Here is a 17,676-nt window from a genome sequence, read left to right as displayed (position 1 = left end):
ATTTTTGTTTTGCTTCTGTCTCCCACTAATCTATTGCAATGGATTTTTAATCTTACAAATATATTGCAGGTTATCAGTATAAAAATCTGAATGAAAAGTTTTTATTATTTGTTGTTCTGCTTTTATGACAACATGCACTCTAGCTGATGAATCATGTTATCAGTATGATTTGACGATGCTCCATGCCTCCACGACAAGCTAACGTGGTCAATTCCTGTTGTACACTCAACTAAAGGATTATTAGGAACACCATACTAAAACTGTGTTGACCCCCTTTCACCTTCAGAACTGCCTTCATTCTACGTGGCATTGATTCTTAAAGGTGCTGAAAGCATTCTTTAGAAATGTTGGACGATATTGATAGGATAGCATCTTGCAGTTGATTTGTGGGATGCACATCCAGGGCACAAAGCTCCCGTTCCTCCACATCCCAAAGATGCACTATTGGGTTGAGATCTGGTGACTGTGGGGGCCATTTTAGTACAGTGAACTCATTGTCATGTTCAAGAAACCAATTTGAAATGATTCGAGCTTTGTGGCATGGTGCATTATCCTGCTGGAAGTAGCCATCAGAGGATGGGTACATGGTGGTCATAAAGGGATGGACGTGGTCATAAACAATGCTCAGGTAGGCAATGGCATTTAAACGATGCCCAATTGGCACTAAGGGGCCTAAAGTGTGCCAAGAAAACATCCCCCACACCATTACACCACCACCAACAGCCTGCACAGTGGTAACAAGGCATGATGGATCCATGTTCTCATTCTGTTTACGCCAAATTCTGACTCTACGATCTGAATGTCTCAACAGAAATCGAGACTCATCAGACCAGGCAACATTTTTCCAGTCTTCAACTGTCCAATTTTGGGGAGCTCGTGCAAATTGTAGCCTCTTTTTCCTATTTGTAGTGGAGATGAGTGGTACCCAGTGGGGTCTTCTGCTGTTGTAGCCCATCCGCCTCAAGGTTGTGTGTGTTGTGGTTTCACAAATGCTTTGCTGCATACCTCGGTTGTAACGAGTGGTTATTTCAGTCAAAGTTGCTCTTCTATCAGCTTGAATCAGTCGGCCCATTCTCCTCTGACCTCTAGCATCAACATTTTTGCCCACAGGACTGCCGCATACTGGATGTTTTTCCCATTTCACACCATTCTTTGTAAACCCTAGAAATGGTTGTGCGTGAAAATCCCAGTAACGGAGCAGATTGTGAAATACTCAGACCGGCCAGTCTGGCACCAACAACCATGCCACGCTTAAAATTGCTTAAATCACCTTTCTTTCCCATTTTGACATTCAGTTTGGAATTCAGGAAAGTTTTTCAATTCCAAGAACGCAAAGAACGGACTTGCGTTCTCATGGAGATTGGTCTTGCCAGGCGACCTTGGAAGAACGAACTCAGAAGGTCGCGAGAACACAAAACTCACTTGTGAGAATTGAGATCTGTGAGATCGTCCTGTTGGTCACATGACCACATGATTTCAGCGCTCAAGTCTGCACTCAACGCATCCTTGATTCAAAAACACATCCGGGTATTTTCATGCGAACTTTGACGGTTAATGATGACGTAAAGCGAAAACACAAGGATGCAAGATCGCTGAAGAACGCATATTGAGAAACAGCCATTGTCTTGACTAGGACCTCACCCCTAAATGCATTGAAGCAACCAGGTTGATTAGATAATTGCATTAATGAGAAATTGAACAGGTGTTCCTAATAATCCTTTAGGTGAGTGTATATGTAATGGTCACAATTTTGTTTACAATTAATCTGTGACCTAAATATTGTGCAAAATTGAAAAATGTGTAATTTATTTTACATAATAATATTTTTTTATTCGAAAAGCCTAAAACTTTATATTCAGGTCTAAATTAGACTAAATTAGACTTTAATTGGCGGTTTCCTGGACAGGGATTAGCTTAAACCAGGACTAGGCCTTAGTTTAATTAGAAAATATAACTAGTTTTAACAAACATGCCTTACTAAATACATTACTGGCCTGCATTTTGAGGCAAAACAAAAGGCACTGATGTATTTTAAGTTATGTCAGTGCAAGTTGTTTTCAGTTTGGACAGCTCTTAAATTTTTTTTTTAGTCTACACTTAAAAAAATGGTGCTAAATAGCACTAAAGCCCATCCCTTACGAAAATTAACCATGGTTTTACTACAGTTAAAACCAAAAAAACATGGTTACTGTAGTTAAACCATAGTAACCACAAAATAACCATGGTTTAGACAACAATGGTTTACAAAAACCATAGTTAAACCATGGTTAGTGAAGTACAACCATAGTTTTGTTGACAGTAATCAATACACAAAAAAACATGGTTACTACACTTTTACCACAATAAAACCATGGTTAATTTTCGTAAGGGATAATCATAAGGGGAACATTTTTGTGCTATATAGTAGTGGTTCTCAAACTTTTCCGCGTGCAGCCCCCCTTGTGTACGGTGCACTTCTTTGCGGCCCCCAAATGAAAATTTTAGGACAAAAAACTGTTCTAAAATTTTACATTTTAATTAAACAAAACATATTAAGTTATACAAAGTAGTGCTGTTGGCTAGTAGCCATATTTTTTTTAGGTTTAATTACACAGAATTCATGCTAAACGAATGTATTTTATAAAATGTCATAAAACTGGGTCCACCCGGCACCATCTCGCACCCCCCCTGGGGGCCCCGGACCCCAGTTTGAGAACCACTGCTATAAAGCACCTACGAAGAACCATCCGGGGGTGATATAGCACCATTATAGCACCAGATATGGTTCTATTTAGCACAATATATTTTTACAAAGGTGCTACACAGGTACTATATAGCACTTAAAATGGTTCCCCTATGATTACGAGCCAGTAAACCACTTTTAGAGCAATTTAGCACAGTTTGTTTTTAGAGTGTAAGACTAGTCTAATCCCTGTATGGGAAACCGCCCATATATCCTAGACTTTTGATATCAATAGCCTTAAATGGTTCCTAGCTATCATTGGGGCAGTACCCTTTAATAAAAAAAACTACACCTTTGTACCTAAAGGGTTCCTATTATTACGTCAGATACACAATGGTACCAAAATTTATATTAGCATATTAAAAGTAACTATTGGCATATGTGTACCTAAATGGTAGACTATTTTAAAGGGTACTGCTCCACTGACAGCTATAGGGACACTTTTTGACATTTCTTTCTGACAGTGATGAATTCAGGCTTTTAAATCCTGCTATATATGTTTTTGTCTCTTTTCACACACTAACAGATAATTTATCTTTTTATCTGTCTGTTTGTTTGTCTGTGATTATTCCTATCATTTTGTTGGTATGCATGTCTGTCCATTTTTCTGTTGATTTGGGTTTTGATGTTGTTCATTCTTCCGCCTGTATGCGTGTGTTTGTAAAGCTCTGAAGACCTGCGGGTGGATAGAGAAAAACTACTGAGGGCTCTTTTAATGACCGAACTCTGAGACGGCACGTACACTCATAACACAACTGCTTACAGACAACAAGACTTAACCGGACTAAAGAGCCCTTAACTCAATGCACTAATTTACACACTACTTGGATCTGTAACAAACCTCGATGATAGAAGAGCTATTCTAACATTATGCCAATATCACAAAGCGATGTTTAAAGCCTTCACAGAAACATCTGTGACCCTGCCTATGAAAATTCAGTGAAAGTAATATTTGATATATAGGCCTACGGTTTTCTGCATAATATCCTGGAGATCATGTCAAAGATTAAAATCAATGAGTAAAATCCAACTCATTCGATTATGACTTCAGTCTGGTTTCTTGGGCAGGGTCATATTTGTGCACATGTGTGTTTTTCTTTACAGCATGGCATTGCCCCTGTAAACTGTATCAATACTGTTATAAAGTCTTTATACTTATTTTTCTCTAAATGTTTTACAATGTATGTTTATGATTTTCTGAGGTTTGGGGTTAAAGGACAGAGTTTATTAAAAATGGGTCAGCGCATAGGCCTTCTGTATTTTTGGCAATGTTCAGAATAGCCTACTATTATTGTGCTATTTCTGTAGTATGCAGTATGTATACTTCTCACAGTTTTCCACTTTTTTGCATGTATGTAATATCTGACTAATCAATTTCATTTGCCAAAATGTACATTTACGCTGTATCCCAACAGAGACAAAGGTCATTTATAGGCCTATTTTTTAAGGTCACGAGGTCAACATTATATAAGGTAATGTAACAATTTGCACATTAAAATGTTTCACATATGTATTTTCTCATGACGTAGGAAATTGGCCGTTACGCAAACTGAAGACTGCATCCTCATGGAGGTCGCATATGCAGGCTGCATACGTAATCAAGCCTGGTTTATTTCAGTTAACTGCGGTCATTACATTCGCTAGTCATAAGGATATTGCAACAATTTACGATTAACTTTATAATTGTTAATATTCAGAAATAATTCAATAACAATTTATTTCGAACTAAGAAGATAGAAACAAAAACATTTAAAAACACACAAATAAATAAATAAACAAAACAAAACAAAAAATTTCACATAGTACTCAACCCATTAGAAAAGGTAGAAGCCCACAATATAAATCAAACACAGCTTTTAAAATAAGCAAGAAAGAACAAAAATCAGGGAGCATCAACAACAATTTACCAACTCACTTTCCCCCATATACTTATGAAAAAATAAATTGTTTTTTAATAAGACGTTTCATGAGGTATGCAGCTTACAAATGCGACCTCTAGAGGATGCAGCCTTTCGTTTACGAACGGCCCTCGTGTACTGCCTTACATACTATTTAAATAATAGTAGGCTAGTGTATACTGCTCAGTAAGCACTACACTATTCCATTTCGAACTGTGCTTGATGTCATGCATATTTCTAATATATATATTTTGTGTAAAAATTAACCGCTATCCTTAATATGTAAATCACTTTTCACAAAGAAAGACAATTTTATACAACAACCTTATGTCTCTTGTAATATTAAAACCGAAAGTGTGACGTACCGAAAGGGCGTTACGTAGAGCATGAACGTATTTTGAATCTCGCGTGGCCCGCTAGAGGGCATTAAATATGCATTTCAGATTTGCAACGCAATGAAAACTACATTTTATTTTCTTGTTTACAACCAGATTATCATAAGGGAGAGCAACTCCATTGTTAATATTTTGATATAACAACACTTTGATTCAAATTAAATCTATTTAACTTAGATGACTTTTATAGGTTTGAAAATGTAAGTACGTACAATGATTCAGTCACTCAATCCCTCAAAAATGTTGTTAAATTTGCTTTATTTTAAGTTATTATAAAATATCAAAATAAAATAATACTTTCTCCAAACAGCCAGTTTTTTGTCTTCTTTTTCTACATTTTGTGTACTAAAGATTTAATGGTAACAAATTGGTAACATAAATGAGAACAGTAGTGCTTTGGGGCTTCACTACTGCCTATTGGCATGTGTGGGTTCTCAGTACAAATAAATCACACTGACTAATTTACTGTCATACATTTTACTCCTACAGGTCATGAAAGCCTAAACATGCAAATTACTCACTAGTATTTAAAAAAGCACAGAGTATAATAAACGTGGCACATTGGCATAAACAAACAAACAAACAAACAGGAGGGTACGGGATACAGCTGCAGGTAAAATATAAACCTGTTCACATTCCATCAAATGCACACGAACACTCTCCTTAATACACAGACAAAAGGTGAAAATACACCTGTGTGCATTACAGCAGGCCCAAAACACTCTCTGAGTGCAGTAAATAATCACACATGCATTGACTTTTGGTGTTTTTGATAGCACACAAACAAACACATACATTCATCTGCTAAACATCATACACACATCAACTAGCACATTTATCCATACGATTTTGTACATTGATTGATCGGGTAAGGATACATAATACATATTTCTAATAAATGACACACACAAAACACAAAGGTTATAAATTGTTCCTGATTATGAGCATTTTTGGCGAAATGACTGTCGTAAAACTACAAGTTGGAGATATCCACACACGACGCAGTGCAGGATTTGGCCGATCTTGTAAACATGTAAAAACAGCTAGCTCTCTGAACTTCATCATGCATATCAAAAACCTTCAAAGAAAAGAATAAAGGCTTGAGAAGGTCTCTACACATCTACACATACTTATGGTAGAGTCACATCAACAGGGACATACAAGCACTCACACACGCGCACATGCACACTTTTATCTGGTCCTTTGGCTTAAATGTATGGTATGAATGAAGTTTTAATGCAGCAGGTAACCTGGTTTGAGGAGCTATTTCCTGAGTGAACATCACTGCATGTGTATGTACACAAACATACAAACTCTCACAAACACATATTTGACTTCAGCAACTACAATATTAGCTCTAATGCATTAAAAAAAACACATAATGTGCAATATACATTAATGTCAAAATACATATATTTCTTTTTAAAAATCTCATATAAATAGCTATCTAAGGAATGGCATAAACTGCTTCGTTTTGAGGGGTTTGTTGAATCCATGCTCCACACGTGGCGTGGCCTTGTGATGGGATTGGCTTAAAGCAGCTGCAAGTCAAGATAGGCCCCGCCTCCTACTGTGTGGTCTCCAATAGGCTGCTTGGCTGAGAGCATGGAGGGGAGAGTTACCAAGGCATCACTGTTGCCAGGCTAAAGAAGAAAGAAAGAAAGAAATTAGGTTTACTCAAGAGATACATGCTTATGCCTTATTATTTGTAATAAGGACCACCTCAATTGAGTGAGAGCCCTCTTACTGGCTAACTAGGAAATGACCAAGTCAAACTTATTGCCTTCATGAGAAATGCACACAAGTTGCGGCTATGCATGGCGGGAGCCACAGATGTATTTATAATATGTTTTTATTAGCCCATCAGGCATCTTATATAACATTTTACTCTTCTGATGTCAAATATTTTTAGTGTCTGGTTCTTAAAGAAATAGAATAATGAAATAAATAAAAAAACTCTCATAGTTTAGTCCCACCCCAAATGTACGTGATAATTTTATCAAACTGACAATTTTAGAAATGCACCGATATCGTTAGCCGATTATTCAGAGTGATATCTGCCGATAATTTTAAGGTTATTTTCACTTGCATTAAAGATGCAGTCAGGGAGTTTTAGTGGCATATAGTGGCGAACTGAATTGCAACCAACAGTTCAGTCCAAAGGTCACCCGTCCTTTTCGAAACGTATATTAAAACTATGGTAGCCTCAACAGGACCAACATGTCATCATCTGAGACAACGTAGTAACAAAATGCGCTCTATAACAATTTGTGAGTTTAGGGCAACTGTAGAAACATAATGGCAACTTCCTTGTAAGTGGACCCCTGGTGTGAATAAAAATTGCTCATTCTAAGATAATAAAAACATATCTATTTATTGTGCAAGATCTTAACACACCACTGAAAACATGGTTATGTATATTATATTGCATTTCTGTCAATGGATCCTTCTAAATTTTACACATTGCACCTTTAACTAAATTCCAAAGATTACATTTTTTAAACGTTCTTCGTTCCTATTAATGATTTACCATTAATATCGAAACATTAAACTAGGGATGTTTATTTACATTTTCTATACACAGAGCTCAAATTCATTACATTTTCCTGTTCTCTTTTGATTGACAGGACATTACTTTCGACTGATTTTAAACCATCAGCTGACAGCGGAGAAATGTTACTGCCCGATACCGATTATTGGCCGATTTATCGGTGCATTTCTAATAAAAAGTCATGTATTCAACTAGAAAATTTGAAAATGCGCAAATCTAGACTCTCAAGCTGTAATTTTGTGTGACCATGTAAAAATCATCTTGCATCTTCAAAAGCATGTAAAGGTTAAGCAAACACACATATATGTTAGGCCAAAAACACTTAGGTAAACATACTTAGGCTGAAACACTAAAACCCTTTCACACCCTTTAACCTGAAGCAAGAATTTCAAGAAGACAGTGGCACACCCAATTTTACTCTGATCTCTAATGCCCCTCCTTCACCTCCTCAAAAAAATATAAATTATATATATATAATTTAGGAGAAGGGTTTCTGTGATGGCTGGGGTTAGGGAAAAGGGTAGGTAAGGGGAATAGAATATACAGTTTGTACGGTACAGTATAAAATGTACCGTACGCATATATATATATATATATATATATATATATATATATATATATATATATATATATATATATATATATATATATATATATATATATATATATAAAGAAAGTCATGAATAAATATATATATATATATATATATATATATATATATATATATATATATATATATATATAATAAAGATGCATGGGTGCATCTTTTAAACTAGCATCATACGATCTATCTTTGGTTTAAGATGATTAAGTGTTTTTGTAGTTTGTTCAAAATGCAAAACATTACAATAGTTTATCATATAAATTCTTTCTAATCTGGAATAGCAGAAACCTAACAGTGGCCTCCTGTAGGAATGGAAGAGATTATTAACGTCAGTCAAGTTATAGCAGGTCAATGCACCGCGCCTTAGTTCAGTGCAAGTGTGTTTGTGTGAGAGAATTCCGACCAGAGGAACCCGTTTCGCTCAACTAGGGAGTGTGACAATGCAACTATGCTGTCCTGTTACTCAAACCCACTAAAGCATCTAAATCTTCAATGCTGAACACCGCAGGGCACAGGACACACCTTAATGTTCCTTACAATCCAGTCCTGCCCTGCCTATAAACACACACACGCACAATTTATGATGTGGAACAAACTATTGGATCAGTATTAATAATAGTAGTGGCTTGTCACTACTTTTTGAATTATTTAATGGTTTAAAGTGAACTGTTATATTTGACTGTGTATTTGTCCCTCTCTGAAGTTATTAAGTAGTTTATATATTTTAAACTCACCTGATATCCATGTACCATACTGAGGATCTCTTTAACTCCACTGTTGTAAGCGTGGGAATGGGCGTGACCTTGCATTCGTATCAGTGCTGTGGGCGGGGCTGAGAGGACTGAACCAGCAGAAGAAGTGTGGCCGGCTGGGAAGTAGCTGATGTTAGGGGGGGAGCCAGGTGGGCTGTGGTTAGTATAACAACAGATGTACATACATTTAGAAAACAATGTGATGTCAAAATATTACCAACATATCTGCTTTAAAGGGGTGGTTTCTTGGACAGGGTTTATCCTAGTCCCAGGCTAAAATGCATGTTAAAAACACCTGCACACCAGTATTGTTTTAAAAAAACTACTTAATGTCCAAATATAACTAAGGCCTAGTCCCGGATTAATCTAAAGCCTGTCCGGGAAACTGCCCTTAAGTGTGTCATTTCTCTGCCTGTACTATCATCACTACACATAACTGGAAAAGTCATGTTTCCTGACAAATGTCTGCCATTGGTCGGAAAACAGAGGTGTTTTTATCTGTTAACAGTTTTTTCTCTTCGCCTTTTATGATCCTCCCAAACTTGAATACTGTTCATTTTTTCCCTTTCTTACAGCTCATATACACACCTATGCCGTAACCTGTTCTGTCACTATGTAGTGTGCTGAAATAGGCATTATAGCTATATTAAAGGACATGGGTGTGACACATGCACTCACTGTGTAGTTACCCTTGCAAACACACCCAGTCCTGGTTGTGCAAGTCGTAGACAAAGTCATTATGTACATTTCAGAGGTGCATTTCAGAAATGTTCACTCACAGCTCACACACACAAACACTAAATATTCAGGCAAATAACAAAAATGCACCTTAAAGCTCATTCAATGCAAGCATACAAATATTCACACTTTAAACTTTTGTAAGTAATTTTCAACCTTTCAAAACAGTGCAAGTGTATATACACTTTCCAAAATTAAAATTTGTCATGTCATAGTTTGAAATGAAAGTGAATGACTGAAATCAAACTTTGTTGCTCCTGATCTCATTAATAGATTATGGGTCAGTTTCCCGGACAGGGTTTAGATAAATCCAGGATTAGGCCTTTTTACAACAAACAGTACTGGGGTGCATCTTGAGACAACACAATGGCACTGATATTCAGTATGTTAAAGGATGTCAGTGCAAGAATGTTTTAAAATGAAGGCAACTCAAACATGCATTTTAGTCTGGGACTAGAATAAACCCTTTCTGATTGGGGTTTTCCACCCCTTCATGAGACTGTAACCCGGATTTTACAAGCAGGGTCACATATGTGCACTTTTTAGACATGTCTTTACCTAAATCATCCACACCTTCTATAAATGTAACTACTGCTTGCATGTCAGTCCTGGACTGACTACGGTAAACAACAATAATAGGTAAGTTGCAATCTTTACCTGGGATAATAGGCAGTGTAGTTCATGTATAGCGGGTTATTGGCAGGGTAGAAGGCTGTTGTAGGTGCCAGGGGGCGGGGACTCAGCAGGAACTGGGAGGGGTAAATAGCTGTTGGCTCCACAGGTAGCACCCCTGCAGGAAGGACAGCCCCTGCTGGAAGGACAGTGGTCCCGGGATGAAATGAATACGATGGAGGGGATAAACCTAAAAAACGAGGGAAGTGGGATATAAAAGAATTATTGAATGCAAAAACATCTTTGCTTGACTCTGACGCTGTCAGTTTTAGGCCCAAAGTGTACTTCGGTTACACATATGCATAAGCAAGTAAAACCCGATGCATACTTTGGGCTTATAGCAACTAGTCGTGATTTTGGATGAAATCAGGCTTGTAGAAAGTCTTTAATCATAAGACTGGTGATTAATCAAGGTATTTTAAATTAAAAGGTGTGAATCTGAACCTGAGCCAATGAGCCAAGTTACGATGAGGGCTTTCCGCATTCAACTGCTGTGTTTAATTACATTCACAGCCCATTTCCACCCCATGTCCTGTTCATTGTTTGTCATCACAGGCTCATGCAGTCATCCCACTATACAAACAATGAACAATTTAGAGTATATAAACATGAACATGAGCAGCAGCCCACCTTAACACAACCTGTCACAATGTGAACCTGCCTGTGAAGCATACTGCCGTATCTAAATGAGTTGTCGTCTAGCTGCCAACTTAAACTTGCCACATATTTAACACTTCAGGTACGATTACAAATCTCATCTATAATGTTTAAGTCATCTGTCTTATGAATTTTCGCTCACTGAGCTGGCAAAATACCAGTTTGCTATTACAGATTAACTTAAAGTTTCAAACTCAGACTCTTTTTGTCATAACGACATTCACAAAGCATGCAGCAGACCCAAAACCATTAATATCTGTCACTGTAATTCAGCTAAAGACAGGTATGTTCCCTTCACCCTGTAACAGCAGAACACACAGCAGGAAATACCCGCAGGCGGTGGGGTCAATCTGGGACGTACTGGGTTTATATACCTGCTGCTGTTGGTTATAAGGGTGGGAAAGTGACTACAATAATGATCTATCCAGAACTAGAACTGTAAAAGAGAGAAAACTAAACGACATCCAAACAGAAAGGTGCCTTTCCATTTCACGTGCCTTGTGTTTGCGAGCTTAACAAATGGATTGATATCTTTGATAACAAAATCAGTAGTGAATCACCCCAAATCAAACCCCCCGTTGTGGAAAAGCATCTGAGTAACTTGGCAATATTTCGCCGCAGTCATCAGATCTGAACGGAACCAAAACATTCACCCGATAATATTCCTACTGCTCCTTATACCCATTCCCGTCCACTTCTGGAAAAATTGGACAGGACACCCACCAAAAAATGAATAAGTGAGAGCGAGGAGAAAAAACAGAAAGGCGTGAAGCGCCACCTACCCGCACACACAGCTGAGAGAAGCAGCCCAGAGCCCAGCGGCACTTACGTCGTAACTTACATGGCGGCGGCGAGAGGCCGCTCCTGTTGAGCGTTCCTCCCATCAACACGATGTTCATCTCCTGAGCGGAGCACGCAAACACCTCCACGTAACGCTCCTTCATGCTCCGCTTGTGACAGCGCTGGGCGGCCAGGAACGCCCGCTCGGCCGAACGCATTTGGATGAAGGCATCTCCAGATGGGCGACCCTGATCAAACACGTACAAATATGTTGAGTTCAACTCTATTTTAAAAGGATTAAATCCAGTAAAAGCGGATAAAAAAATTAAATTCTGTAATAATTTACTCACTTCATTTTTTTCTAAACCTGTATGAGTTTCTAATCTAAATTATGGTAACCACGCAGCTGACGGTACCCATGGACTTCCATAGTAGGAAAACAAATACTATAGAAGTCAATGGGTACTGTCAACTCTGTGCTTATTTATATATTTATATTCATTTATAAATATATATCTTATTTTGTGTCCAACAGAATAAAGAAACTCATACAGTTTTAGAACAACATGATGGTGACTAAATTATGACATCATTTTCATATTTGGGTAAACAACCCCTTTAAAAGGAAGCTACATAAGCACAATGCTTTGTATGGAAATATAATAGTGGCTTCCCTGCTGAAAAGGTCATGGGGTCGATACCCAGGAATTATACACACTAATAAAAGTATACCTTGTACACTGTAAGGTGTCTGTCAAATGCATCAATGTAAGAATGGTTTTCAGGTAATGATCACTAGTTGACCAGCCAATGAATAGTTTAGAAGAGTTAGAAACAAGCAACTATGTTTCAAACACAGCTTCCAACTTAAGCTAAATTCTCCTGAGGGTTTAAAATCCAGTTTAGTTTTTGTCAATGTGCTTCAAGATATTGTAGACTAAAGCATGACAGTCAATGCAGAAACACATTGTAAAGGAATGAAGAAACACAAGTCTTTGCAAAAGCTAAAGTGAGTAATCAATCACTTTTATGGATTGGATCCTCTGGCTGTCCCAAAGGTAAAAAAAAACTAAAAAAGTGTTTAACAATTTATAAAAATACAGATGTTCCTATAGTTCAGCTGGTAGAGCATATTCTCCTATTTAGCAGAAGGTCATGAGTGTGATTACAGGGATCACACTTACTGATAAAATGTATATCTGCAAAATGTAAAAAATAAATCTACCTGTTGGTTAAGCACCATATGCACTCCATGTGGTTTGATGTCAGCAGTGTATTCTCCCAGGAAGACCAATATATCCTGGATGGTGGCATCGTAAGGCAGACCCCTCAATCTCACGCAGTCGCGGACACCCGTTACTGCTGCGGTTGGGGGTACGAATGTGGGCTGGGGCACCACAGACAAGATGGGTGAGGGGGCCACGGATATTAAAGGGGCCGATGAGTATCTGTTCAATACCTGATACATACAAACACACAAACACAGGAGTTAAATGTCTTGGACAAAAACAGATACAGACACATTATCAATCCTTTGCATTCAGGTGCAGTTAGATGCATACGCACTGTGACAAAATGCAATGCATCTCCTGGGCTCCATACTGTACTACTGTAGGAGCATGCACAATGTATGCTGGGTTACAAAAATCTGGCGGTGCACGCACAGTACGCATGCACTCTTCTGATAATGAAAATTGCACGGTACGCAGACCAGTAAAAAATGGACCATACTTCGACTTTAAGTGTTCTAATTGAATATATTATTTGACACCATGCAAACACAGGATAAGCTTGTGTTGGTGTGTCTGTGTCCTGAAACGCCCTTATGTATTCTGACAACATGCATAATTTTTGTTGAAACTTTACCAGGCAGCAAGCATGTCTAACCCACCATAAGTCTGAAACATATCTTTAGGGTTATAGGAACACTAAAATCAGTTTAAAAGATACACAGAACAGCTCAAAGGCATGTTAAGGTGAGCTCAACCTTTAGCTTTGGTTTGCTATTTACGACAGCTAAATATTAACACAAAGGTATTCCAAGTAATTTAATAAATTCAGTAGCAATGTTAAAGGTAAAGTGAAGCTGCTTTGGGTGGAAAAATGTTATGACAGAACATATAAAGACTGTTGCTGATCTGAGAGTTTCTTCAGCAAGCTTGCATACAAGTTCCTACACAAACGTACACACCCAAAAAAGTCTCATTTGACTTGTGTTATGTTTAGCAATCCAAACAACTCATCATTTCAAACCCAGAGACACGTGCTGATCTCTCACCTGTTGCACCTCGGCGGCGGTGCTTTTGAAAAGCTCAATATATCTTTTGCCTAGGATGTCCTTGTGTTTCTTCAGGGCGTTTTGAGCGTGCTCCTCGCAGGAGAACAGGACGAACGCGTCCCCAGTGGGCCTGCCATCGGGAAAGCGTACAAACAGGATACCTTCGCTGCCATCCGTCACTGGGCACGCCGGGGAGAAAAACTGCAGGACTTGCTCTGCAGTGGCGGTAAACGGAAGCCCGCGCATGCGGATGATGATCTGATTCTCCCGTGACAAAAAATTTGCCACTTCGTTAGATGTGCCTGTCAATGAAACATTTGCTCATGTGAGTGAGCTACTCAACACAGAACCACACAAATCATAAACTATTAAACGAATGCAAATATCCAGGGATATTATGCACCTGGTACAGGTTTGGTTTAGCATGAAAGGGGCCCAGGTTCAAATTCGAAAGGGAAGAAAAATACAAGCTTTAATATTTGTTTCACAGGGATAAATATGGGTGAATAAATAATCTGAGAATATATTTAGTTTAAAGCAAATATATTTACTATGATAGTTATACAACAATGTTGTCAAAGATACAAATAATTGTTTTGTAAATTAAAATCTTAAAAGCAGAGTGGCTTTCACAGACCATAGGGAAATGAGAGGGAAATGAGATAATGCCAATCAAACCATTCTTTTTTACCTCCTGCTATCTTCAGAAAGTCTTCACCGGTTGCCTTGTAAACCTGTAAGGCACAAGTTGTCACTGTACAGCTGTAATGAGTTTTCACATTAAACCTACTATTCATTTAAAGAAATCTAGTTTTGTGTAACCAGACCCATGTAAACAGCTTTATTGGCATAAAAGTACCTCAATATATCTGGTGCCCATGTGATGCTTATGTCTCTGCAGGGCTAAATCTCTGTGCTCCTCACTTTCAAACCGAACAAGTGCCTCTCCGTTCCTCCTTCCTTGAGCATTCAAACACAGTGCAGCACCTCCTCTACACACACAAAGAGAGTCATTCATCAGGTAAGCATTCGATTGTCGTTGTACACAGATTGCATGATGATTTTGTGATATGCAAATTTGTCTTGTCAGGTTGTTATCAGATACAGTGCTCATACTTGGCAATGTTTAGACCCCTGAAGAACCGGGCGATGTCCTGGTCTGATGACTGCCAGGGAAGACCACGAGCTCTGATCACTGTGTTATCATCAACCCTTTCCATCTTACTGCTACACAAAAACAAACAAAGTGTGTAACTAAGTTAACTTATATCTTCGCAACATTAATGCACTTAGTAATTGACCACACTTAATAGCTCACCAGGTGCCGGTCTCAAACTTGTCATTCACTTTTTCAGGGCAGGAAAATGTATGGCCTGTTAAAGAGAATAAAGCAGGTTAATAAGATTACCCCTTAACATATTACATCCAAGATATTTGTTACAAGTACTTACTTTCTGGCTCAGAGATGAGCGCTAAAACAATATCTGACATCTGCTGAACCTTGTGTGCAATGAAGGCATGAGAAGAAGAATCTACCACCACATTCAGGTCTGACCACAACCATAGTCAAGGAACACAAAATACATGAGGGTATGTTACTGGTTTATAACACCGGTGAATGCAGAAGGAACAACTAAGACACGATTCATACACTGAACAGTTAAAACACAGAAGTCTTCAATAAAATCACAATGCAAACATGAAAGAGAGAGTATGACTTTGAATTAACCTTTCTTACTGGCCAGACATGGCTGTGTCTATTGTGCATTGTGTGTTTGACTGTGTGTAGGCATTAAGACGTTATGGCATAGGTGTGGCAGGTTAAGCTTGTTGGCTAAACACTCTTGGCTTTCTCTTGCTGGCTCGATGAGCCCACACTATTGTGAGTCTATTTGCATTTCAAAACCTTGGGATCCTGAAGCCAACACCCAAATGCTCTCTCTCTCTCTCTCGCTCGCTCTCTCACACACACAAACAGAGACTCACACTGGCTGTCAGCTTTTGACATGTTTTTAAGGATACGGTCAGCCATTATCTGAAGATCCAAGTCTTTAAATTCTCCATCTGATGGGAACTTCTGTTTGAACTCTTTCCGCAGATCAAAAAATGAGAAGAAACACTCGGGCAATAAAATATTCTGAAAAGTAGAAATGCAAGCAGTCAGTTGTATAGAAAATGCATGTGTGTATGCGCCTATAGGTTACTAACTAAAGTGCTACTTTTTAACCCATTGTAGCATTTAGAGTTTCTTACCTTGCTGGAAGCCTCAGGATGCAAAACTTGTCGAATGTGCAACTGTCCATCTGTACAAAAACAGAAGGTGTTCCCTGCACCTGTATCTACTTCTGCACATAACCTCTGAGTCAACTGCACACAAACAAACAAAATCATAAGCCTTCATGTGCCATTAAATGTAAAGCCACAAGCTAGCTTATTTGTTTTTAATAATAAGCAATAAAGTTTCTGATGTATTCAACCATTTAGCTGAGTTTACATGGTCTATAGAAGCACAAAAGTACAAATTGGTGCCCATCAAAAGAGTTCTTGTCAGACCCAGAGTTTGTATTTACATTGTAACATGACTGAAAAAGACATGCATGAACTAGGAACTGTCATATGCAAACATCCTTATGGATTTAGACTATAAAGAAAAATAATTTTAACACAATAACAACGTCTACAAAAAAGTAAAAAATCAAAAATGTCATGTGTTTAATTTCTAAATAATAATACGGATGACCAAATGATGAATCTGATGATTAGGTCAGTCTTCGTTCTTTTATTATGCACGTGTCATTACGCCTTAGTTAAACAATATTTTGTTTTAGGAGCAGAGATGTTCTCAACATCAGAAAAAAACTTATTACTGAGTCCTGAAAAACAAGCTTATTAATTATGAGAAATATAAAAAAAATCACCTCATCGATGGCCTCCTCAAGAGGAGCAGAAGTTGCCAAGGCCTCCTCGGTAAGTCCGCTCACCTCCTGACACTCCTCAGAGAGCTCAATGTGATCCGGTTTGACGAGCAGTTCGTTTACTTCGCCAGCCTAACAACACCAAGACAATAATTGTTATAGCATTATATAGAATTACAAATATATTAAACGTAAATGTAAGGATATTCAATAGATTAGCCATATACATTTAATCAGCATAATGTCGTAAATAATTTCTAATTCACTCGCTCTTACCCCCACAACCCCACTACACACACAAACATATAGGCTACACACACGATTAAGACCAAATTTACCTTTTTATTCGTTAAATCCACAACTTGCCAAACCAACTGTACAATTTCCTTCTCATCCGACCCTAACTGGTCCCCAATTGCGCCAGATGTAGTAGTAAATAGCAGCACCAGATAATCGGGATTAACCGTCATTTTAAAAAGGAAAAACTATAGTCACCACCCCAATACCAGAAGAAAAACCCCTAGAGTTCAACTCCGGGTGACAGAGAAGCTAAGACCCTAATGACCCCACACCTATGGACAGATCAGTGCCGGGCTCGGACCCTCCTTTTATGTGTCCCGTGGCCTTTAAATGCCGTGAGAATCGATGCAAACTAGTCCGAAACCCTTGGCTCTGCTCCGCAATGGCTGCTCGGATCGCGCTGGTTTTGTGTGC

At 38.3% G+C, this 17,676-nt stretch overlaps 2 protein-coding genes across 7 annotated transcripts in view; one reads left to right on the top strand and one right to left on the bottom strand.

Annotated features, from left to right (window-relative positions):
• Window positions 1-5,604, top strand: part of epb41l4b (erythrocyte membrane protein band 4.1 like 4B) — a 27,069-nt gene extending 21,465 nt beyond the window's left edge. For all 3 annotated transcript variants that reach the window (XM_065245546.2, XM_065245545.2, XM_065245544.2), the window contains one exon: window positions 3,389-5,604. In XM_065245546.2, coding sequence (XP_065101618.2) covers window positions 3,389-3,452 — 64 coding nt within the window. In that variant the 3' untranslated portion in view covers window positions 3,453-5,604. The remainder of the gene's footprint in view (window positions 1-3,388) is intronic.
• esrp1 (epithelial splicing regulatory protein 1) lies at window positions 5,474-17,676 on the bottom strand. Of its 4 annotated transcripts, none has more exons than XM_065245550.2 (15): window positions 17,301-17,676; window positions 16,966-17,094; window positions 16,301-16,414; window positions 16,070-16,184; window positions 15,499-15,597; window positions 15,366-15,420; window positions 15,164-15,274; window positions 14,907-15,039; window positions 14,739-14,781; window positions 14,048-14,349; window positions 12,995-13,228; window positions 11,819-12,017; window positions 10,318-10,522; window positions 8,905-9,049; window positions 5,474-6,658 (listed from the first exon to the last, which is right to left on the bottom strand). In XM_065245550.2, exons 1-15 carry the CDS (start codon window positions 17,430-17,432, stop codon window positions 6,548-6,550), a joined length of 2,127 nt encoding a protein of 708 aa, XP_065101622.1. In that variant the 5' UTR covers window positions 17,433-17,676; the 3' UTR covers window positions 5,474-6,547. The 4 variants fall into 4 exon arrangements, with proteins under 4 accessions (XP_065101622.1, XP_065101620.1, XP_065101619.1 ...); XM_065245548.2 differs by having other exon boundaries at window positions 8,905-9,076; window positions 15,164-15,271; window positions 17,301-17,675; XM_065245547.2 differs by having other exon boundaries at window positions 8,905-9,076; window positions 17,301-17,674.

Source organism: Paramisgurnus dabryanus, chromosome 13 (genome assembly GCF_030506205.2).
Source record: "Paramisgurnus dabryanus chromosome 13, PD_genome_1.1, whole genome shotgun sequence".
In the NCBI taxonomy this organism is placed as follows: Eukaryota; Metazoa; Chordata; class Actinopteri; order Cypriniformes; family Cobitidae; genus Paramisgurnus; species Paramisgurnus dabryanus.
This window is presented reverse-complemented; position numbering and strand designations above follow the sequence as displayed.

What these genes read in the sequence shown, in the direction of transcription:
- esrp1 (XM_065245547.2), bottom strand. Translation starts at nt 17,432, where the DNA reads ATGACGGTTAATCCCGATTATCTGGTGCTGCTATTTACTACTACATCT. An exon ending in AAGTTTGAGACCGGCACCTG is followed by an intron (nt 15,275 to 15,365) that starts GTGAGCTATTAA and finishes GTTTTTGTGTAG; the next exon opens with CAGTAAGATGGAAAGGGTTG. An exon ending in ATATGGTGCTTAACCAACAG is followed by an intron (nt 12,018 to 12,994) that starts GTAGATTTATTT and finishes GTGTTTGATCAG; the next exon opens with GGTCGCCCATCTGGAGATGC.